We start from the raw sequence: 23,769 nt of genomic DNA, 5'->3' as shown, positions 1-23,769 counted from the left end.
TGTAGAAAGGGGGAAACGCTATCACAGAAAGCTGAGACTTTGGATGATCCAGGGATCACACCACACAAGCAGCTAATGCGAGCTCCCATATAATGCTGCGAGAAAAGGGCAAAACGTAATCCTCTGCGGACTTAAGGCAAAGGGGCAGGGGGGCCCTGGCCATGGCACTGGGGCTTGAACACCCCATTCTGAAAGGGACATTTTTACAAGATACTGAAAACATTTGACAAGACGTAGAAAGAAAAGACAAGAGTAATTCATGGGCTGGAGGAAATCCCTTAGAGCGGAAGACTTCAGGAATTCCATCTATTTAGCTTGCCTAAAAAGTGGATTGAGAAGTGACATTACAGTGTTTAAATACCAGTCCAGGGGGAAAAGCTACACTGTGCTTTAAGGCTCTCTGAATCCACGGGATGGATGTATCCAGAACTAGTGATGGAAACCAAAGCCAAACAGATCCAAAGGAGAAATTGGGCTTAAATATTTCAACAGTGAGAACACAAAGCCTGCAGTGGGCTACCAATGGAAAGGATTCTGTGTGTCCCAGTGCCTCAGAATCAAGCTAATGCAATTTGTCAACGCATATTTCAACTATACATTAGTTCTTGGGGCTCAGTACAGGGTAAACAGGTTGAAATGTCACCTGTGAAATGCAGAAGCCAAATGAGGCAGCTTCTCCTGGCCAAACCTATTGATCTAACAAAACCACCATTTGTAGCCAACCCTGGTGACTAAATGCAGAGAAAAAGGTTTCTGCCACAGGCTCCAGAGGTGCAGAGCACAGAGCTCCTCGCTTTCCTTGTGTGAAGTGAGGCTGCCCAAAGGCAGGCTGCCGCTCAGGACACACACAGCAGCAAGATGCTCCTGCAGCGGTCTGGTGCAGGGGGAAGGAACACACGTCACAGGGGCAGGCTGCTTGCAGCAGCACCTTCCAGGAGCCTTTTACACCGGTTTATTTCTATACAGATGGTTAAAAAAAAGCCCCTATTGGTTGTTCATACAGAAGTCTGGGATTCTGTAGGCTTTGGGTGGGCGATTGATTTTTCATCCCAACAACACATGCTTTTTTTCTTTCCCTTGCTTTCTCATTCTCTTCCGAGTCAGCCTCCATGATCCAAAGGAACTAACAAGTGACACACAAGACTAGTAGTCATGTGGATCAGTTATATATCAAAAAAAAAAGGGGGGGGGGGGGAGGGAGAAGAATTGAAGATGAAGAGAAAGGGAAAAACAAACAAAGATTGAAAATAAAAATTCATCAGGATAATGCGTTTTATAAACACAGAGATAGAAACAGTTACAGCAAGGACAGAGCGGGCCAGGGGTGGGGAATAGATATTTATATATATATATATATATATAAATTCAAGGGGCCTTCAGTTTATTCTTGTTGGCTCCCCCTTCTCATTAGATTGGTCTCTCTGTGGGGATCTTCATCCCCTTCTCTCCACTGTCCACCTTTTGGGGATTCTCTCCCATGACCAGGGTCCAGAAGAAGCCACCACTGCCATGTGAGTCCAGCCCGTCTTGGCAAGAGGGAGCCTGGGAGAGCGCTCCGCTGGGAGGTGAGCAGGAGAAGCTAGCCTTTCCCTGCCTCCTGCTGGCTCCTTGAAAAGACTGGGCTATTCCTCCTCCTCCTCCTTCCCTTTGGGAACTGGGGCCAGGACAGGGATACGAGAGTCAGAACTGCTGTGGTTCTGCCTTTCAGGAAAGGGAGTAGAGAGACGGGTGATGATTATTTTGGCAGTCTCTTACCCTCCCTCCAGTTGCTTTTTGGTTTGTTGTTGATGCCTGCAGGCTTTTCTGAGGGGGGGGGGTGTGGGGAAGCAGGCAGGAGGGAGAGGAGGAGGAGTACAAGCTGCTAGGACATCATCCACAACAGGCAGGAAGAGCAATGAGCAGGAATCCACATTCCTACGGGCCTTGGCCACCATGCTGCTCGGACAGCTGGGAGAGAGAGGCAGCAGCCAGTGCAGACAGACTCCTCTCTATTGCTCTCCACCACGGGAGGAGAAAGAGTGCAATACTCCACAGCCCTCGGGCAGCGCAGGCATGGTCCAGCCCAGAGAACATGCCTCACCTCTCCCCCAACACTGGTCTCACCTTCCTCTGGGGAGAAGGTTTCTCCCATCCAGTCCTTGGGGCAGGACGAGCAACCCCTCCTCCCTTTCACAAGCAGGAGGGACAGGAATGGATATTTCTCTCTTAGACACTCAAGGAAATCCTCAAAGAACGCCATCCAGCTATGAACCCTTCCACATTCTTCTGTGGCCTGCTGAAAACATGTGTCCGAGCCCCTGTACATACAAGGACCCTCTCTCCATCCCATTCACCATGCATGTCTCAACAGGCACCCCCCCTTCATACACATCCTACAGTGAGAGAGAAGGCAAAACAGGGGCCTTTCTTTGGGTTTGAAAGGAGGGGCTTTTGCATGAGGAAGTGATCCCAGCACAGGAAAGGGGCTCTTGCACAAGGAAGCATCCTCCTACCAGGCAGGCTGTTGCACAGAAGGAGCACCCCCTTGAGACAGGCTGTTGTTCAAGGGGGTGCCATGAACAGGGTTACACGGCCAGAAACAGCTGTTGCAGGAGGAGAGGCCGGAGACTGTTGCACGAGGAGGGCCGCTGCACAAGCAGTGCCCTTGGGCGCAGGCTATGCACAAGAGGCTTTCTGCTCCCTGGGTTGAGGTCTCTCTAGGAGCTGGAGAGGTGCTCCACTTGGATGGCGCTGGTGCTGACAGTGAGGCAGATGTCCTTGTGATGCTCTGAAGTCTTGTAAGGAGTCAGGTCAAAGGAGCACTGGGGGGGAGGGTTGGGTTGGTTAGTGTCTCCAGAAGGGCCCCCTGCAGCCCCCCCACCCTGTGGCTGGAAGTGCTGCTGCTGCTGAGAGGCTTGAGCTTGTGCCTGAACCACCTGCTGCTGTGGGTCAGGGATGTTGTGTTTCCGCATGTGCTTCATCAGATACGTCTCCTGCAATGGGAAGAACGGTGGTCACAGGAGGTTCACCAAAACCAAACCCAATGGGAAGGAGGCACACGACAGCCCAGGCAGCTGCTCCCGTTGGATCTGGAGGAGCTACTCCCTCCTGCTACTCCCCAGAGCAGCAAACACTTACCGAGGTGTAGGCCCGGCTGCAGATGGAGCAGGTGTAGACCTTGGCGTGTTTCACCGTGTGCGTAGCCAGGTGTACCTCCAACGAGGCAGCATCCGTGTACGCACGGTGGCAGTTGTGGCACTTGAAAGGTTTGTCTTTGTTGTGCTGCCGTCTGTGGGACTGGGGACCAGCAGCAGGGTGAAAGAAAGAGAAAGCAAGCACAGGGGAGGAAGCAAGTGTTAGTGCCGAAGAAGGCTTTACCTTCAATACCCTCTTCCAGCCAGGCCCCACGCTCCCTAGGTCTCCTGCCTGGCTCCTACTGCAGGGGACAGAGCTTCTCCCTCCACCCCACCACGTAGTCCCCACAGATGCCCTTTTTTCTCAGGCATATTAAGCATTTGAAGAGCAGAGTCTCCCAACTCCCCACAGCCCCCATCTTATCAGCCCCCCCCTGCAACTTTCTCAGCCTGTTGCTTTTCTCTCTTCTGCCTCACTACACATTTGCTCCCAGCATCTGTCACTGCCCTTTAGGGCAGGATCTGCTTTAATTGCTCACAGTTTACAGCTCTTTGCCATTTGGCACATGCTACAATTCCCCTCCTCCAGGATACCGCAACAAGACACACCACCTCTGCTTCCCTGTATCCCTGAATGTCCTCCCTTTCATTGTAAAACAAACCCAAACCCCAATCACATACCTAGATTTTATTCAGAATGACATTTAGCAAAAGTCTTTCCCCAGATAAGTTAGAAAACTCTGCAGAACAGATGGGAGGAACTTTACCAAGGTCTCACTGCCTTCAAGCCAAGTTTAGTTTTACAGGATGTGACTTCTTTGGGTCACTAGTGCTACAGAAGCCAGGAATCTCTCCCCTGCTTAGGGCTTCAACAGCTTTTCTGTATACTCCTCCCAACTGCCCCCATTTCTCCATCCACTCTACCACAGGCAAGTAGCCTCCCCTACCACTTGACAGCTACCCTTGCCACCCGCACTGGTGAGCAGGACAAGCCCAGCCCCTTACCTGCAGGTTGGAAAGCTGGGTGAAAGCCTTTTCACACCCAGGATGAGCGCATTTGTAGGGCCGGTCCCCTGTGTGGATACTGTTGAGAAGGAAGAGCACAAACGGGAGGCAGTGAGCAGGCAGGTAGAGCAGACTGCTATGATCACATCGCAGAATCACTCAGGAAAGCAGGGAAGGGGATCATGTTGCCTCCAGATGCTGTTCTAGCTGGACAAAGAGAGCTCTGCCCAGCTCCTGTGTCCAGCTAGAAGTTAGAGAAGACAGGCAGTCAAGCAGATTGCAGACAGTGACTAGGACTGAGGAGCAAAAGTTTTATGAATGCCTGGCCAGCTTGGCATTTTGTGCCACCTGAAAACAGGTTGGGAAAGGGTCTGGAGGTCCAGGCTCCCTGCTCCAAGCTCAAGAGGCCCATATGGCCAAGAAGAGTCTGGTTTCTTGTTTCTGCAAGGCCAAGAAAGCAGCTGTTCCTTCTCAGGAACAGACACTCCAATGCTTTTCCCTTTCCATTACCAAGCTGAGATCACCTACAGCGTTCATCTGTCCCTGCCCCCCTGCAATGCCAGGAGAAGCTTCCACACACTCAGTCCAACCCCCACGGTGCCAGGCTGGGATGCCCTATGGCCAATGCCTCTCTTCTCTATGGCTCTCTCTCTCTGTGCCCCCCACGGTGCAAGACCAAGGATCCCCAGGGCCAGCACGTGCCCACCTCTGCCCTGACGTGGTCAGTGTCTCCTGCGCAGCCTCCACTCCGTCCACTCTGAGGGGGGGGGTCACCTCCTTGCGAGGGTGCAGCCGGCCGCGTTCCCCGCCCGCCCCCCGCATGCTTGGCGCGCGTGCTCCACTGGTGCATGCCGGCAGCGCGGGGGGGCCGGGGCCAGGGCCAGGCCCCCAGCCTCCTCTGGCCCTTACCGTGTGTGCTGCTGCAGGTGGGAGAGCTGGCGGAAGGCCTTCTGGCAGTAGCGGCAGGTGTAGGGCTTGGCCCCCGAGTGGATGCGGAGGTGCTGGGCCAGGTAGGATGTGTTGGCGAAGCTCTTGGAGCAGTGAGGACACTTGTGCGGCTTGACAATCGCTGTGTGGAGCTTGGAGTGGATCCTGCCGAAGAGGAGGAGGAGCAGCAGCAGTTGGACATGACCGCCATCTGGCTAGTGCTGATGGAATGAGGGCATAAAGGGGGTGGGACAGCACCGCTCTATCTGCTACATGGAGGAACTCCAAACACGGCATGAGCTCGCTCGGTTTCAAACCGTGCTCCTCTTGGGTTCAAGAGACCATGGTCTGTCTGCACCGGGGGAGGATCCAGAGAGAGGAACTATAGAGGTTGGACTGAGGGGCATTGGCAGAGCTGTGTGTGGGAAGCCTACAGCTGTAATAGCAGGGGGGCTGCAAGCCTGGACTGAGACGTTTGGCACAACTACGCGGGGGTGACAGGGAACAGTCCTCTTACACCCACTCTCACCTTGACACAACCCTCCATCAGAAAGCATCACTCTGTTGCAGATGCCCCTTAGGGTGAGCAGTGTTAACCTCTGTGCATACCCAGCCCCTCACAGCCAGTGACAAGTCTCACATGTCGGATACCACTACTGCCCGTTTGTTGTGTACGAGACCTGACCAGCCCGTGGAAAACAAGCTTGGTCTCTCTCCCCAGGCAGTTGCCCACTGAGGGTGCTCACAGCATGCTGGGATGACGGCAACATGCAGTGTGGAGGGCCCCCAGCCTCCTCTGGCCCTTACCGTGTGTGCTGCTGCAGGTGGGAGAGCTGGCGGAAGGCCTTCTGGCAGTAGCTGCACGTGTAGGGCTTGGCCCCTGAGTGGATGCGAATGTGCTGGGCCAGGTAGGAGCTGTTGGCGAAGCTCTTGGAGCAGTGAGGACACTTGTGTGGCTTTGTCTCCGTGTGGGACTTGGAGTGGATCTGCATCTCCGACTTGGAGTAGAAGGTCAGCGAACACATCCGGCACCTGGGACCGGGACGAGGGGAAGAGACAGTGTCACATGGGGGCGAGCCCCACTACCTAGCAACCCTAAGTGGATTGGGTCTTCCACACTGAGTGACGGGATGTTTTCTTGCTATATGTGGCTCTGGGGAGGTTTCACCCGGGACACTGTGCTTGGCTGCAAGTACTCCAGTCCCAAGGGGACAAACTTAAGCTAGGAACTGGCAGAAGAAACCAAACAATACCTTGCAGCCAGACAAGTAAAGGTCTTAGAAGAATCAAAGAGGTTAATTTATTAGACCTACGAGGGAGACAGGGCAGCGCTTTGGAAACTTTCCAACAGCAGTCTGAAGGGGACAGAATAATAATTCCCAGACAAAAATCACTTTTTGTTCATCTGTGATTTATTTCAGTCAAAAAAAAAAGGTTGGAAAACCTGGAAATCCCAGGTTAAGGTTCATTTTCATCATAAAAATTAACTCCATGTACTGCAAAGTCTGCAAAAGCAGTTATGACCAAATCCACTTAACTCTGCTCCCATTTTTGGAGAAGGCACATGAATATTTAGAACACAAAATGCTGACACTAACAACAGTGCTGCTTTCCTAGTGGGTCTCACAAAGATACTCTGGATATCAAATGTGGTATTTCACTGGTCTAATGGGCTTTCATAATTTCAACCTTAGTGATGTGATGCAAAATGTTTTGTCTAGGAGTTTAGATCCATCTGTTCCCATAATGATCAGAAGTGTATTTGGTAACACACAGACTCTTTGAACAGGAAGAAGCAGTTGGCATCTATCTGCTACGGATGCTGCTGTTAAAAACTGTTCCTCCATCATTACACCATGCTGTTAAGAGAAGCTTGCACTGTTTTACAAGTCAAGATAGTAAAAGCTTTTGTGGTTGATAACAGAGAGATAGCAGCAACAGCCAAGTTACTGGACTTTTTCTTATCCCCTTCCTCCCCACCACCCATATGTGAGCCAACCAATGGGCAGAGTTAAAGGTTTCTTTGAATTTTGTTTTTCCATTTGCAGACTTTTCAATTGAACAAGACAAAACTGAACCTGCACTTGGAACTTCCAGGGCCACAGCTGAGAGTCTGGCTAACATGAATCCAACCTTCACAGCAGGCCGACTTCAGTTTTTGTCTGGGAATTTCCTCAGGCTTTCAAGTGTCTATAAAACTGCTCCATGACACAAGTCCCTGAAGCCACAGAGAATTATCCTGCTCTTCCCCATATCCACCTCCTCCCAGGAAGATACGTCATTACATCTGCTATTGTGACTATTTACACTGGAGCCAGAAGCTTTAAGAAGTGTGCAGTCTGATTAGCATGTGTAATGTAGGCAGTATTTATCCAGCACCTACTTTAACTTCCACAGGCCCTTCCAAGCCACAGCTTGATTTTAAGCCATTTAGGTAGAAGCCATGCCTTCTTAGCAAGCACTCTACCACACACTTGCCATAACACTTTCTCCCCATCCATCACTGTTCTTTTACATTCATTATCATCTCTAAGAGTTGTTCTCATGTTTCCTACCTTCATCTTTCTCTTAATCCACTTTCAATGGCAAACCCTAACAGAACATGCAAGCTAAATACATCCTTATTTAGATCCCACCTCACACACACAAAAATCGCTTCTGGAATCAACAAGAAGCAATTTGGCTGTTTAGGTCTGTGCGAGATGCAAGGAGTAAAAAGAACACCAGAATCATAAGGAGCTATCTTTAAACACTTGTGCAGTTTGTTCCAGACTTTCTGACATGTTTAAAGCTAGACTTGAATACAGCATATGCATTTTGCACTTATCAAGTCGTACTTACAGGGTGAGGATTGTATCCTTGAAAGCAGCAACGTTAGACAGAACTTTGAGGTGAATACTGAACTGAAAAACACAGCTGAGTGCCCAAGTCCAGTTCCCTGCTAATGCAAGCAATTATGGCATAACCCCATCCATGCCTTTTATCAAGCTCCTCAGCAGATTCTTACTTCAATTACTCTCAGTTGAACTCTGTTCCACAATATTAGTCCTCTGATAAGGAAACACTGAATTGAGAACAAGCTCCCAGTGGGATGCTGTGCTAACATGGCTAACCATACTAAACCCAAGGGGAATAGCAGGGATCCTGGTAAACAGGAGTAGTGTGACTATTCTTACAACAACGTGTCTAATTCTGAAGTCCACCTAAATCGACAAGTATTGAAAAACTCAAGACAACACTTGAAGAATGCTGGCATGTGGAAAATGGACTTCACAGTGAAGATTCACTGAGCCCAGCCTATCTAGGTTTGGAGAACAGCTTGAAAGATAGCGCGGTCAATACCCGTATAAATCTATGTAGGGAGAAAAACATCAATCACTAAGGGCTTGTTTTATGGGCTAAGAAAGATACAGTGAGAAACAATAACTGACACTAGATGCTAAAAAATCCAAGAGGAAATAGGATCTTTCCAACCATGAGAATAATGCATCTTTGGAACAATGCTCTGAGGCTATAGTATGGTCTTAATCGCTTGGCCCCTACAATCAGTAGTTTGAAAATCCAACAACCTTTCTGAAATACCTTTCTGAATGTTTTGCTGTAGTTTAAATACAACGCTGGGCACTTACCTCTTCTGTGCTGTACACATGACTATATTTTAAACAGTCTGTTCTGGTCTGAAAAATTCATGAACTTTACTATGCCATCAAGTCGAAGTAGTCCCATGCATGAAACCTACAGTGCCATGAAGCCATCTACTTTATGGTACATAACTTCTTGCGCATCCCTTCCTTTACTTATTTGCTTTGTCAGGTATCTGCCTTCAGGTCAGAAACTCCCCAAATTAATGAAGAGAAATAGACTGAATGTCCTTTTCCATTTTCAGAATAAAAGGATAAAGAAGGTAGTTCAAAACCTCTCCTGCACTTGCACAAGAAAGGAAGATAAATCTGCCTGTTAGCCAAAACACCCTCCCCCAGCTCCCCAAACCTGAACTCCTCTTGGCCGAATTCAGCCACTACTGACATTCTAGTACTGTTTTTCAAACAACATTTAACAAGAGAATCTTGCAAGGACTCATTTTCCCATCATCTAATTAGCATCAGCCCTGAGAGGGCAAGAACCGTTATGTAGCATTAACAAATTCATGAGCCTTATAAGTTAAAAAAAGCCCTGGAATACAGCAGAAAGCTGCATTTCAGAAAGGTTCATATTGTGTGGCATCAGGCATTTTCAAGGGAACAAATGATCCATTTAATTAAGGGCTTCGCATTCTGCCTCAGACAACATCAAATATTAAAGGGGAAGATGCAATCAGCCCTCTAGTGGGCAAATATGGATTCAAAAAATGTTAAATCCATACAGATAATGAGAACATTTGCAGCTGACACTAAGCAGCGTTTCGCTATTCTACTTCAGTGAAATCCTCCTGGCTGGGAAGAGGAGAAGTTGGGAGTGCTCCTTGCTAAGCATGAGCAAAACGCTATATGAAATAATTGATTTCCCCCCCCCCCCTCTGTTTAATATCCATTTTTAATCTTTTCTCCCCACTGTGCCTCTGAACTACCACTACTTTCACTGTATTCTTTCTGAGAGCAAGTCACAGAAATGACAGCAGCGTTCCCATCGACAGTGGGATACAGCATCCCTACACCTGCTAGTTATGGCTCTGCAAATTCAGACAGCCTAGGAGAACAGCCTTAATAACACAGAGGTTCACATAAATAGTTAATTTAGTACCCAGCCATATGCCAGAGATCAAAAGTAACCCCTTCCCCAATGTTGATAATCCTTCCTTTTTATAGGGAATCTGCAGGGAAATAAAGCGAGATATTCAGAGAATGTTCATGTTAGACAGAAACACCCTCAAAAAAATCATCAAATGCCAGTAAAAGGTGGATGTACAATTCTAATTTTGCACCCATATGAAAGTCATCATGATGACTCATAAACAAAATTATGCTTATAGCAACTAGGCTACAATTCTGTGGCCCACGGTGCCATATTTTTTTCCGCTTTTCATGGAATGTTCCGCTTCATTCATCAGATGCTGTTATGAGATAAAATACCATCTGAAATACCAACTCATAGTAAAATTTGCCCAAAGTGGATTAACAGCATTCTTCAATCAAGTGCTTAATGAATCAGTATCACAGTTGTGAAAACTATATAGGCTTTTACATGGCTTTGAGAATTCGAATTCCTAGTATGTACCGAGATCAGTCTTGGAAGTTAATTGAGCCCCTGCTCCTTCTCTTAGGCTATAAATACAAGTTTGTATTTGTATTTTTTTTAACTCACAAGTTAAAAAAAAAAAGAAGAAACCAATCAGGAAGGCCTGAATTTAAACTAGATGATAAGAGTAAGTTTAGGCTGTAGAAGTCAGCAGTTCATTTAGCAAGGGAAGAAATGTACTACCTTTGCAATGCAGAGTTAATGAAGTAACTGATGCAAGCAGAGCATAATAATGGATGCACAGTTCATGACAAATGCTATTTTAACCCTCACATTTCCTGATTTATTGTGCTTAAAGCTTAAGTTAGACATTTTCTTGCTAGTATTTTCAAAGAGGCAGGGGTAAAGGAGACAAAACTAGACACAGCTAGAAAAACTGGGTAAGACTTAAATAAAGCCAGTGAGCACAAATATGCCGAATGCAAGCACATGACTTGTACCTCTGCTTCCACACTGCTCCACCCAGCATCAACTCCTATTCAGAAGTTAACATGTGCTTCCTTTTACCAGTTTACACTAATGGCATGTATACTGTCAAATCTACCAGCTATGCTCAGAGATCTTAGTCAACTTGCTTCCACAGTCCTTCAGTTGCTTGGTGGCTTGCTAAGGCTACAGAAAAGCATACTTTCCTGGCAAGGCAGCAAGTGTTTTTAAATGCTCTCACCATACAGCACTTTTCCAGCTCTCAGATTTGAGGGCATTCCTGCATTTTGTCCATTTGTTCAAATTATCTTAAAAATACCAGACCCAGAATGCTATGGTATTTCAGCATGCCTCACAAGTTGCCTGTCTTCTTTTAATGACTCCATCTATGCTTTTAACAGACACATTTACCCTCTTCTGTCACAGTCTTGCTCTGGGAGCTCACATGATGTCACCGCATTCCTAAAAGTCTTTTCACAGTCATTGCTTTCCAGGATACTGTTTCCCCATATTCCTTATCTTTATATCAAAGACATTCAATTGCATCCAACAGGCCACTTCTGTCTGACACTGCACTGCATCCAAACACATAGGCCTCCATCCCTGACTGCTGGAGAAGTCACAAAGTATTATCCAAAAGGCTGAGTCTTCCATTGGACTGTATTAAAAGTACATTTTGCTTGAATAGTTCCGGTTTAGCAACCACATAAAGCTTCCACATTTTTTTACAGCTATCCACCAGCATTGCTTCCATCTGTAAATGATCAGCAATGACTTCCTGTTGACCTCCAAATCATTGAACAACATCAAGCCTAAACCCTTGTCTACCAATTTTAGATCAGTCACCATTAGCATAAAAGACCAATGAAACAATAAAACACAATAAGGTGTTTCCTAGTAGAGTGATAACATGCAAAAACTCAACCTAAAAGAATACAAAAGGCCCATAAGAAAGCACTAGCAAATTTGGAAATGCCAGAATTAAGGTCACCTATGGCACCATAATTTGGCTCTGCAATGCAGATGCATTATAACACAGCCTTATTGACTGTTTCCACAGAACTGCATCCATACTGTGTTGCACAGATACTTAACAAGCAAGCATTCAGGTTCCTTAATCTCCACTGTGTACAGCCTCAAGCCTCGCCGACCACATGCAATTCCAACCTCATGAAGCAGAATCGCTTATCTGTTGTACCCACCACAGAAGTATCAGTGTTCCATAAGCACTCATCTACCCCCACAATCTCCCTGGGATTGATGAAAGGCAGGAATGAAACACAGACATAGCCACTAATTCCAAGTGGCCAAACTGATACCTCTGACCACTTCCTTTCCTTTACATTAAATTCATATTATGTACATTCAAATCACAGCTCCTATAGATTTCTATGCTACAGCTACGAGATGCAATGCTTCTGCGAAGCAAAACAGGGTCTGATGTAACAGAGGACTGTTCAACAATATTTGAGGAGAGATTAGAGTTTCGGCAACACCAAATGTTAATTATTTCAGGGTAACTGTAGTCATTTTTAGCCTGTGGCAAATGCAAATCCACTGAAGACTAGACCTAACTCATATTTGCACACGCTTCAAGGCAAGATTATCCGCAGGCCTGAACCACGTGGCTGTAGGATACCACAGCACATCTGCAGCAGAGGCAAGCGGAATCTACGGTTCTTCAGACTAGCAGTCCAGTAAATGCCCTCCCCAAAATCATCCTCCTCGACTCTGCAACCCCATGGTAACGGCTGTGGGTTGGTTGTTTTTAAGTAAACCACTCATTTCAGGTTCTCTGAGTAAATACACATGACTGACAGGCCTTCATGGGCACACTGTGATCGCACCATCAAGGACGGTATCAAGTACCTCGACTCAATAGGGCCAAATGAAGGTGTGATCAGATGTGTGCCTCCCGGCTGAAACTGTAATGGTGTCCCTCATTCCATTGCACACACTCATTCCATTGACATGTGCTAAAATTAAAACTCGTGACTACAGAACCTTTGCTGTTAATTCCTCCTGCTTGGCACCACGATGAACTGAGAGTGCGTGCACACACACAGCTACAAAATCCCAGCAGAAGGGAGAGAACTTACCGTAACACAAGCTTTTACCTCATTGTACTCTGAGGCATGTGGTCAGTCTTAATTCTGACATTTTCTAACCTCCAAGCACAGCATTCATATACAAAACAAAGCATATGTGTACAAACTGCATGTGTGTATATGGATGTGCATGTGCACGTGTGCTCCTTAAAGCCAATTTCAACCAAATCTGGGAAAGGGGTAAGGATCTTAGAGTCACCACAAGTCTCATAAAAACATACAGCTGAGGAAAGAAGAGAGACCCTCTTGGAGCCCCCTGCTGAGGGAAAGGCTAGTAAGCTCACCCTTGATTAGACATCAGAGAATCCACACAGGAGAGAGCCGCTGGAAACCAGGCTTCATTAGTTCCGCTGCTCACGGAACTACTTGTTAAAAAAAGCAAACAGAAATTCCAACATGTGGCATCGTACTGACACCCACGTTGGTCATCAGCAATCTTAAGATCCACTGCACAGACCTCTGCCACTGCAGCTAGGATGATAAATAATAGCAACGGGAGTATGGCAACCTTTTGCTAGCCTTAAGAGGGGGATGAGGTTCTTTGCCAGAGGAGGTCACATTCTTGTGCTGACATCAGAGACACGGCAAAATTTGGGTTTAATATTTCTAGGCTTTGGAGGGAATGTGGTCAAACTTTCTGCTTGAAACTTCCAACTGAATTCCCCCTTTGCCCTTAGCCTTCCAGCCTGTTGCAATCCCTTCTCCCTCCTGCACTGACACCTAGGCCCAAACTCTTTACCCACATGCGCCATTATCTTCATCCTCTACTGCAGTAGCTCTTGCCTATTTCATTCCCTTAATTACCTAACATGTCTCCTCTGCCCCATGCTTCTATCTGTCTGTCCGTATCCCATACTCTTGCCCCCATCTGTTTTGCTAATCTGAGGTATCTCCTCGCTTTTCAGCCCCTAGCAGATCTGGCTCTCTCTTCAATCACTTTTGGCCCTTTCTGGCTTATCTTTGCATAGTCCCTCCCTTGCAAATAGGCTCCCCATCACATCCTCTGCTCCATTCCCTACTTTGTAGGCTCTTATCTTTCCTCCCTCCTCCCTTCTGATTCCCATCTCAGCTCTACCCAGCTTTCAAACTTCTGGACTCAATCAGCTCCAGGGTTATCTCAGTCTCGTCCCTACTACATTTGAACCAAGCAGTGTCTTCTCCCACCTTGCCTTTGTGCCCATTGGTGGGGGAGGTTACTGCCAACACTAGGCGCAAAAGACTCCATTCTGAAGCAGAAGGAGGAGCACTTGTGACTGAAGGAAAGGCATGCTTGGCCCTTCAGCACTAGTCTGGATGATGCTTATTGATGCAGAGAGAGTATACATGTAGTTCAGCCTCATACAGAAGCTGAGAGAGTTTAGTGTATTTATCACTTTTGTAGAGATAGTCTGGTCAGTGCCTGGAGTCATACAAGCCTCAAGAAATGTCATGGAGGATATAATCTTTGCATATGTCAACTGCCAAGCCATAAAGCATCGAAGAACACACTTAACAGATACTTTATAAGCTTACAACTTGGCCAAATTCGACCACATTTCACAGATATATGTGGCTTACAAAAGCCATAGCACCAGATTTCAAATGTATTCATAACTATGGGAAGTTCAGCAAACAGCAATGGTAAATCCTGCACAGGGCAGAAAAAACTGGCTTCAAATGAGATATGTATGAGAACATGCCCACCTGCTGTATTCAAACCACCCGCTCCCCTTGTGTGCCTTATTTCCTCATAAAGCAGGCCTCCATCCAGCTTCTTCACCTTCTACAGCTCAGCTCTGCTTCTTGCTAGGAAGACACTTTTAAACCCTATACTCATGTCAGAAGCTTCCTATATTCCTCACCTGCTTACTGTTTCCCACACCCCCTGCTGTTCCCACAACCTAGTGAAAGTAGGGAAATGCAGAACCAGGGGTGGGGAACACAGCTTGTTGGTTATAATGAGATGGCAAAGCCCTTCTCAAGCCTACAACCTTTCTGTTGGTATCCTAGGCTCTAAAGCACAGTCCACAAAACTATTCCAGACTATAAACTGGTATTCATCCTAGTCTTTACAATCTTAATACTGGAACCAAGCAATGCACAAAGACAGCTCTCTTCCTCTTGCAAAGAAGAAACTACTTAGAGAACCACTTGTCAGAGAGAGGGAACTGGTGATCTGGACCAAAAAGGCTGAACCACTTCATCAGCCTCGAAGTCCACTGTTCACACCACACCACAGACTTCTAAAAGTGCACAGGAACAGGCACCACAACAGTACCAAGAACAATACCACTGGCTCCAGGACCTACACTCACTCTCTCTTCCTCAGCATCTTTTAAAGTACTGAGGAGAAGCCATGTGCTTCACACTGCCGGCACCTTACCAGAAAGGCTCTTGATGCCGAGCTCATTTTCCACAGAAAAAGTGAATTGTACAAAGATGTCAGGGAAGATTAACAAAGAGCTGACAATGAATCCAGAACACAGCTAAAGTGACATTATTTACGAAGGAAAACGCTTCCCAGGATTAGATTAGATGCTGTCCCCTGGAGGTGCAAAGCATTCTTTTAACAGCATAAAGCAAAGCACTGAGGACTCAGCTAGACTAATCCTAACGCTAGATGTCCATGATCTGCAAGCAACACCACCAACGGTAAGGCAAAAGGTTTGCACCTTTTCTTACAAGAAACCTGGTCACAAAGATTCTTGCACCACTTTCACAGCAGACTACTGATTCACTTCTAGAGATGATACGGTGGCAAAACAGCTGCCATTCACAGGAGCAGGAATCTCCACATTCGGTAGAGAATGGGATGGGCTGTGATACATTTATCACCTCTGTGCTCCAGCTCCTTCCAAATTGGCCTTGCTGTGCTGCCCATTCAAGACCTTGTCAGGAATTATGGCAACCAAGCACTTGCTCAGGCACTCAGGACAGGAGAGTTCACAGAGCTCAAAAAGAAATTCACAAGCAACAAATAATTAAATTTGACAAAATAATCTTGGCTTTAGCAATTGGGTATTAAAAAAAAACCCCAACTCATATTGATCGATGTAGTACAACTCCTTCAGGCATCTGACTAGCTTGTCCTCAGTGCATCATCATAAGAATCAGTGAAATCATACAAATGCAGATGTATAAATACCACAAGCAGCTCCTCCTCCAGCCTGAGAAGGAAGCAGGAGTAGATAAACCTCACCCAGTCTTAATTTAGCTCGGATATGCCTGCATACTGTAGTAACGGGAACTGCCCAAATAATCCTCTAGAATACAGCAGAAACCCAGGAGTCCTCAAAGTTTTAACTTGCAAGTCTATTCATACACCTGTTATGGAGATACAGTTCCCCTGTATTTCACAAAGGTTTTCTCTGCCACAGCTCCAAGAGGAGATAGGCTATTCCTTTATTCTTTCAACACTCATTTTTAGTTCCAAACTTGCACACAGAAAGCATCAGCTAAAGAAGAGATCCCAAGGAGGGCAAAAGTGGTCTTCCATAAATCTCAGTTTAGCTATCTTGCACCTCAGCACTGCTCAAAGGCTTGCTGAGGAGGGTGGCTGAGAAAGAGGCAGAGGTACCCCACTCAGACTAAACATGAACACAGGAAATCTTCCTGATTACACGTTCCTACATATAAACTCATTCGGTTTTTCCCTTTTTCATGAGCTGTTACACAGATGAAGCATGTTCATAAAGTTTCTGCTGAGTCACTCCACCTGGTCTTGGGCATTTCCCCCCCCAAACTTACAAGTAAACAAGGAGCTATAATTAAAGCTTTGGTTCAGCTTTAATTCTAGTGTTCACTGCCAATTGTGTCCCCTGTAAATACATATTTAACAACCTAATTAGCAACCCAGACTGTAAGCAGCTTGAGTAGTGTGGAATTGTGGCTAAAGCCCAAAATAAATGGTGGGATTACAAATAGCAAGCTACCTAACACTCCCACCCCTCCTCACCATACGCTGATTATAGTTTCAAAGTGGAAGAACTGGGACACTGGCTAAGAGAATAAAAAGGATGAGACAAGCTCTGGGTTTGTACTCATTTAACTGTATTGATTGGAAAATGTAAACATTGAAAAAAATGCTGTAGTTAAAAATGAAACAGTTCTGGGGTGGATGCACTGATCCTGGGTAGATGCCTTCCTACTGTTATAACTCCAGAAACTTAACTAAATCTGTATGAAAAAGAGGGTCTAGGATGGTAAAAGGGAAACTGAAACAGGATCATGGGCACATAGCAGAGAAGTGAGAAGACCTAAGGATCATCCTCTATTTCTGTTTCCATCTACAGAATGGCTACTACTTTGCCTCTTCCTAATCTTAATCATCCCTCACTAAACACCCATTACTAAATCACCCATTCATGCTCCTGCTTCTCAACTAAGGCATACCATTGCATTCCATTCCTAGCACTTGCCTGCTCTGTCCGGCTCCCATCTTCCCTAAAACACCTACACTCCACATGCTCTGGTTTAAGTATTCCCTCTTGGTTAATCTCTCTCTCTTCCACCACTCACCTGTAAACTCAAGCCACATCCCTCCAAGCTCAGAAATCCAACCTCAGGGCTCAGAACTCTCCCCCCTGTTACCTGATACCTCAGGGCTCACAAACACTCTTATACCAAATTCAGAAATACACTTTTCCCCCCCTCCCCGTTCTGTTGGGGATGCTGAAATAGGAGATCACAATGCACACAAAAGCATCACAGTTCACTTCCTGCTCTGTGTGCCTCCAGTTTGAAGTCTTTACACTGGAGAGAGTGGAGTCCTCATTCAGGATCACCCAGGGATGCTAGGGGTCTCAGCTGCAGTCAGTACTGCATTCTGCAGTACTCCAGCCATAATACCTGGCTGTGGCCTCAAGGATATGGTTTAACCTGCATAACATCCTGGTCATTAACTAGCCTGGTAACATTAACATCTGGATAGTCAGAAAATCAAGGCTGTCCACTAAGGAGATCTTTAGTTTTGGGTCAACCCACCAGCTTGCAAACACTCCTGATTAGAAAGAAAAACCTCAGCTCTTTCTACAGCTGAAAGATTCTCTACTCAGGGACACTACGGGGAAAAGGCAGCTCTCTCTTCTTCCCCATGTAACCTTCTGAAGGGTAACATACACCCCCATCCCCATGCAATGCTACTGTCAAGGTTTAAACCCACTCCCACCTGTATGTCTTGCCATCCTTGTGCTGGTCCTCATCATCCTCGTTTGACAGCACAAAGGGGTCGCTCATCTCTGGCAGCCCTGACTCCTGCAATCGTTTCTTCTTCCGGCCCCGAGGCGGTTTGGGGGCAACTCCCCCACCCCCGCCACCCCCACCACCTTCAGAGAGGGTGGTTGTCCCTTTCTTGGACAGGTCAGGAACCACCTGGAGGGCTGCCTGGGAGCCAGGGGGTAGCGCAGAGACAATCATGGGAGCTGAGATGGGAAAGGTTTGGGCAGAGGCGGCTGTAGTCACTAGGGAACCTGATGGGGAAGTTATCACCAGACCAGGACCTGCAACAAAGGAAGATGGAGGAAGTCAATTATTACGTCTCTATTTATGTCCAACCTCATTATCCCACAGAAGCAAGCTTTATACACCTACTTTTGACTATAATGGACACAGAAGAGTAGCTTACCCTCCCCAACACATTCCCAGTCTCCAATGCTGGAAGTTAAACTTCCACAGAGAAGGCGGCTGAGAGCCTAGAGATTCACCATGAACCATGATGAAATCATGCAAGGCAATCCACACCATCAGTAAGGCTAGGAACAATCTACAGCCCAAAAAGGATTTTTCAGGACCCTGTTCCCCCATCCCAGAGTCTCCTTTGTATGCTGCCAGAGTCCTTGGAGTCCCCTACCTGCTGTCATGAGCCCAGCAGACTGCACTGGTACCACGGTGATGTTCTGAGTCACAGGGGCTTGGCTGTGTGGCGTCAGCTGCTCCGGCTTGGTGTCTGAGTCCATGGAGATACCAGTGGGCAGGGCCACAGAGGTGGGTACTGTCAGCAAGGCAGGGTAGTGGGGGGGAGCCAGGCTGCAGCCCTTCTCTGTGGGCAATAGCTGCTCCTTCATCTTGTTAATAAACATGGTGTTCTCAATCTAAACAGGTGGGAAGAACAGCTTTTAGCATACCCTGGCTGAGCAAGAAATGCAACAGAAATGCATAGCATGCACGAACTTCTAACAGGAAGCAAGACCAGCAAGAGAGGCTGGAAGACAAAGATCTTACCTGTCCCGAGACGGTGGGCACTGCTGGCCAGAAGTACGGGGAGGAGTTGAAATGAGATTCTTCCATCCTAGCTGGGCACAGAGGGGAAGAGGAAGGGGGAAGGGAAGAGGAATGGAGGAGAAGGAAGACGGACGGACAGACAGACAGACAGACACACAAAAAGAACATTAAACCCAAAGAGACTCCAATATGGAACTGACTCAGTCTAATGCTGTGACAGTTCCTTAATCTCCCCTGTCTTACTTGAGCAACTTCTCCCCACTTTTGAGCTACCTGCCCAAATCCAAACATAATTTTCAAGGGAAAATGATGTCTGCTATTCCCACAGGCTTGGGTCCACCTCAAACACCTCTTGCCCAATAGTCCTCCATGCAAAAAAAGGGACTGACTACAAACCCAGAACACCTCCAGAATTCCCCAATTATCATCCACCCAAGTACATGGCATCAGTGATGAAGTCTGTGCATCTGCAATCAGGCTAATACAGCTGAAAACCATTTTTCACTGTCACAGACAGCCTGAGCCCACAAGCAGTGAAAAGTTTGGACTTTGCCTGTCCTTCCACCCCAGCTCAACACTAAGGGCCCAGGTGCAGCAAGGGGACATTAGCATTATGTTATACAGGAAGAAAGACAGGCAGAGAGAGGGAAATAGACTTGCCCAAGATAACAAACAGCCACAGCAGAACAAGAAGTCAAACTCAGGGCTCCTAACTTCCAGCTGCCCACCATGTTGCCCTCCCCAGCCCCACTCTCAAAAGAAGCCCAGAAGCATCACTTAATACTCCTGACAGGCAAGATCCTCCACTCTCATCCAATCGGATGAGATGAGGCAGCGGGAAAATAACCTGACTACCCTGCTCCTAAGATACCCTCTTCCCAAGTGAGAAGAGGGTATCTTCACATCACGGCTCTCTATTGCCCATTTCCATTACCTTCTTTAGGACAGGATTCTGTAGGATTCTGTCCTCAGCCAAGTGCCCACTGATTCATCTCAACTCTTTATGCAGCCAGAGGACCAGTTAGACACCAAAAGTTAGCCCTCTGAATACAGAGGCATAATCTCTTTAGGAGCACCTGGCTGAAGAAGCCCTTTAATCCCTAATCCTTACATTCCTCTCTGTAACAGTAGTAGCAGAAAAGTTTGTTGCACTCATGAAAATGCTATTCAAAGCTAAAGAAATGAAAGAAAGAGGAATATTTCCTGAAGCAGAAAACACACCTATTCCTCAGCAAGCATGGCAGAACCGGTAGGTACAATATGTATGATAAAAAACTATGCTCAGAGAACATCTGGCAGAGCAAGCTGCTTAGAGAAAGCAACCACTGTAGGTTTCTCATGCAGCTACCTGCAAATTGTCCCACTTCTATTCCTGCTCTGATGTGGCAGTAGTCTAATTAATGAGTAAATATTGTTTCTGAAGGGCCCATTTCAATCATCAGATAAGCTGAGGAGCATGCCCCAAGTAGCATGAAACACTTACTTTCCAGAAGTCTATTAGGGCAGAATAAATACATGTGGAATTGCTGCGGGTGAGCCAAAATGCAAAGGTAATTTTCCTCTATGTGAAGCAGTATTTAAATGAACCAAATTACCTGATAATTTTGTTTTTATGAATTGCTCATGCAACAGCAAAGCCAAGTATTCCTGCCTCACTCACTCACTCCAAATCAATCCATAAACACACTTGAGGATGAATTATTTACCTTGCATCGGTGGCATGAAGTCAGACTCCTAGCTGCCTGCCTGAATTACTCTGGATTTACACTGCTGTGATTTAGTCAGAACTTGATGGGGCAAGACTCTTACCTTCCTTCCTCTGCTTTCTTTTCTGAGCCAAATTAATTATTAAGTACGCTGCCCACAGCAAGGCCCTGTGTATGTAATGCTTAATTACATGACTTTTTTCTTCCACAGGATGGGCATACATGAAGAGATAACACATTCCTGGCAATCGAGCACCTCCTGAATCAACAGTGGGGTTTTGTTTGGAATGTCAAGTTTGGGTTTGGGGGTTTTATGGGTTTTGTTTGTTTGGGGTTTTTTGTTACTGAAATAAACAAGCCCTTACTTCCTCTACTTCCATGTCAAAAACATCAAAGCAAACCTGATTCTGGGAAAACATAAAGTCTCATATAATAATCAGATGCATTTTCCAAATAAACTTCTCCAAGACTCCCTTGGATTCAACTGCAAACTTCAGGCATGAAACAAAGATGCCAAATCAAACACAAATCTCACAACAGCTTTCTTATTTAAAGAGTACAAGGAATGAAAGGCAACTCCGTTTCCAGTTTCTAAAATCCATATTAGCATACACCGGGGCACTCAGTGACTGCCTGTGTCCATTAGTCCTCTACCAGAACTTCACAAAACACCTAACTTTTGTAAGCCCAGTTTACTAAGTATGCAAGTAAAAATAAGGCTCTTATTGATTCTCAGAAGATGACTATGTTGTTTTCCTTAAAAGTCTCTAAGGATCCACTTCCCCATCCAAAAATCTTCTTCTAGAGCAGATATCAGGCCTCAAAACTTTTGGTGTGAAGGGCTGAAGTGTGGTGAAGTTATAAGAATGTGGAGGAAAAGGAGAAATGGTGTAAAGGCTGAAGCTTTCATGCAATCTCACTAGAAAGCCAGTCTTCCAAAGGGAGAGAACAAAGGTAAGATTCCTTCACCAAACAGCTGCCCCGATACCCACAGGCATCCCTCCCCTACCCCGCCTTTAAGGCTAAAGGATGTTTTGAGAACATGCACCCCTATTTGCAGCCCCCACTTTCACGCTGCTCACACTTACTTTACCAGAACTCTGCACGTAACCCTTCCAATTGCTCTATAACTACCAGACATGGGCTGGAGCTTCAACCCTGTAACACCGCACGTTCCCACTGCAGGGCCTTCATCATCCCAGCTTCCACAAACAGGCCAGAGATGGGACCTTCTTCCTATTCACCAGTCTAGTATCAGACAGATGTCAACGTACCCTCCTGATATAAACCAAAAACACCTTCTATGTACAGACCACAAATGTACATATACCAAATAAACAACCAGAGTGAACCAGAGAACTCACAAGGGACAAGGAATCTGGAGGTTAGATCTCAGAGTACTTCACAGAATCACATACTTAATGTGCTGGACTTATACTTCTTTGCAGGTCACCGCTTTAATCATAAACAGAGAGATAAAAGCACGTGCAAGTATACAGTGAGGTAGAGGTTGTGTTTCTGGAAGGCACAATCAAGGTTGTACATACAGTTTGTTGGAGATTGACTTTTAATGCTTTTTTTGTTTCCTTATTATTCTCCAGATACCTAGCTTGTATTTTTTATTGGATATGGAGTTTTCAGCTGACAAAAGGCCCCGAGGATGACACTCGGGAATCATTTACAATGTCATTTTGTGTCTGCCCAAGATCTTTGTTCAATGACAAGGAACTTTCAGGCTTAATCACTGCAAAATACTAAGGATGCTGAAGGCCACGCAGGCTGCTAGATCAAATGCAAAAATGCTTCCACAAAGCTCATAAGCACCAAAAAGTTCAAGCACCACTACATCTTTAGAACAAGTACATCTGGATGCACATCAGCAGTACCCCAAACATGCCAAACAAGCTCTGAGCCCCGAACCCACACACCCGAGCTAGAACAACTTTGGTGCTGTTCCCTGACACATGCATAGCCTTCACCCCAACAGAGCAAGCCTATGTCTGCCAGGACAGGGGACTGGCAGGGGATGCTCCCCACACCTCAGCTCCTTCCTGGCAGTCAATCACCCCTCCAGCACCCTGCAGTACAAGCCACTTCAGGCTCCCAAGGCTGGACCTGTGTCCCATCCCACCCCAACCCACCATCCCTGTCCCCCCGCAGCGCGGCAGGAAGGAGCCCCTGAGGCGGGGGTCAGTTTCTTACCCCTCTCACTCTCCCTCCTCTTGCATTTCTCCTCCTTCCAGGGCCGTCTCTGCAAACAAACCGCCAGGGTTACCGGGCCGCCCGGGACCCTGCATGACAGCGGGCGATGCAACGCCGAGCCCCCGGACCCGCCAGCCGCCTCCGGTCCCCAGAGGAGCGGCCATGGGCGGAGGAAGGCGCTCCCCACGGGGACCGGCCAGGATAGGAGGGGGGGGGCCCAGACCCACCTCCCCCGGCGGGGCCCCGCGCACACACGGCGGCAGCGGCCGAGGACAGGGCGCGCCGCCCGGTCACCCACCACGGCTCGGGGCGGGGCCAGCCCGGGGGGCGGCTCCCCCGGGAGCGCTCCGGACCCGCCGCCGGAACGAGAGGGCGAGCGAGCAGACAGATAGACAGACAGACAGCCCTCCTCCGTTTCCGCTTCCGGATCGCCTTGGCCCCGGAAGTGCCGAAGGCCCGGTCCCCCCTGTCCCTCACACCCGCCCCCAGCAGGTTACCGGGCACCACCCCCAGCGACGACCCCGACTCGACTCCAGCAGCGGCAGCGGCCTCCTCACCGGAAAGAGGAGCGGCGAGTCGCTTCCGGGTCAGGGGGCGGGGCACGTCTCAGCTCTTCCTAGGCACCGAGCCGAGCGGAACGGCGTCATCGGCGGCTTCGCTTCAAAGAGGCGGAGCGGCGGCGGCGGCCACCGGCCCGGGGCAGGTTCCCCGTCAGCTGGTGGGGGAAGTGTGCACCGCCGAGTCGCCGCGGGCCGGAAGCCGGGACCGGGGCGTTCAAGCCGGGGGGGGGCAGTAGGCGGGCTGGCGCGCGCGCTTACCGGAAGCGCGGGGTGGCGGGAGCGCGGGCTG

The 23,769-nt window shown here is 47.5% G+C and overlaps 1 protein-coding gene across 14 annotated transcripts; it reads right to left on the bottom strand.

Annotated features, from left to right (window-relative positions):
- Nucleotides 1-909: 909 nt before the first annotated feature.
- On the bottom strand, nt 910-23,559 carry ZNF384 (zinc finger protein 384). 14 transcript variants are annotated; one of them, XM_061365579.1, is made up of 13 exons: nt 23,478-23,544; nt 22,921-22,969; nt 22,083-22,236; nt 21,807-21,996; nt 19,013-19,079; nt 18,642-18,882; nt 17,961-18,291; nt 13,099-13,179; nt 5,853-6,077; nt 5,028-5,210; nt 4,119-4,197; nt 3,118-3,276; nt 910-2,972 (listed from the first exon to the last, which is right to left on the bottom strand). In XM_061365579.1, exons 4-13 carry the CDS (start codon nt 21,857-21,859, stop codon nt 2,697-2,699), a joined length of 1,695 nt encoding a protein of 564 aa, XP_061221563.1. In that variant the 5' UTR covers nt 21,860-21,996; nt 22,083-22,236; nt 22,921-22,969; nt 23,478-23,544; the 3' UTR covers nt 910-2,696. The 14 variants fall into 14 exon arrangements, with proteins under 14 accessions (XP_061221563.1, XP_061221561.1, XP_061221562.1 ...); XM_061365577.1 differs by having other exon boundaries at nt 23,418-23,500; XM_061365578.1 differs by lacking the exon at nt 22,083-22,236.
- Between the last annotated feature and the right edge of the window lie 210 nt (nt 23,560-23,769).

Source organism: Neopsephotus bourkii, unplaced genomic scaffold, assembly GCF_033783945.1.
Source record: "Neopsephotus bourkii isolate Nb327-2 ecotype Australia unplaced genomic scaffold, CSIRO-AGI_Nbou_v1 NB_1287, whole genome shotgun sequence".
NCBI classification, from domain to species: Eukaryota; Metazoa; Chordata; class Aves; order Psittaciformes; family Psittacidae; genus Neopsephotus; species Neopsephotus bourkii.
Note: the sequence above shows the minus strand (reverse complement) of the source record. Positions and strands in the feature narration are given on the sequence as shown.

Coding starts and splice junctions, on each gene's coding strand:
- ZNF384 (XM_061365579.1), bottom strand. CDS start 21,859: ATGTCTGGTAGTTATAGAGCAATTGGAAGGGTTACGTGCAGAGTTCTG. Junction 18,883..19,012: donor TGCCCACCGTCTCGGGACAG/GTAAGATCTTTG, acceptor CCACCTGTTTAG/ATTGAGAACACCATGTTTAT. Junction 5,211..5,852: donor CACCTGCAGCAGCACACACG/GTAAGGGCCAGA, acceptor CCTCTTCGGCAG/GATCCACTCCAAGCTCCACA.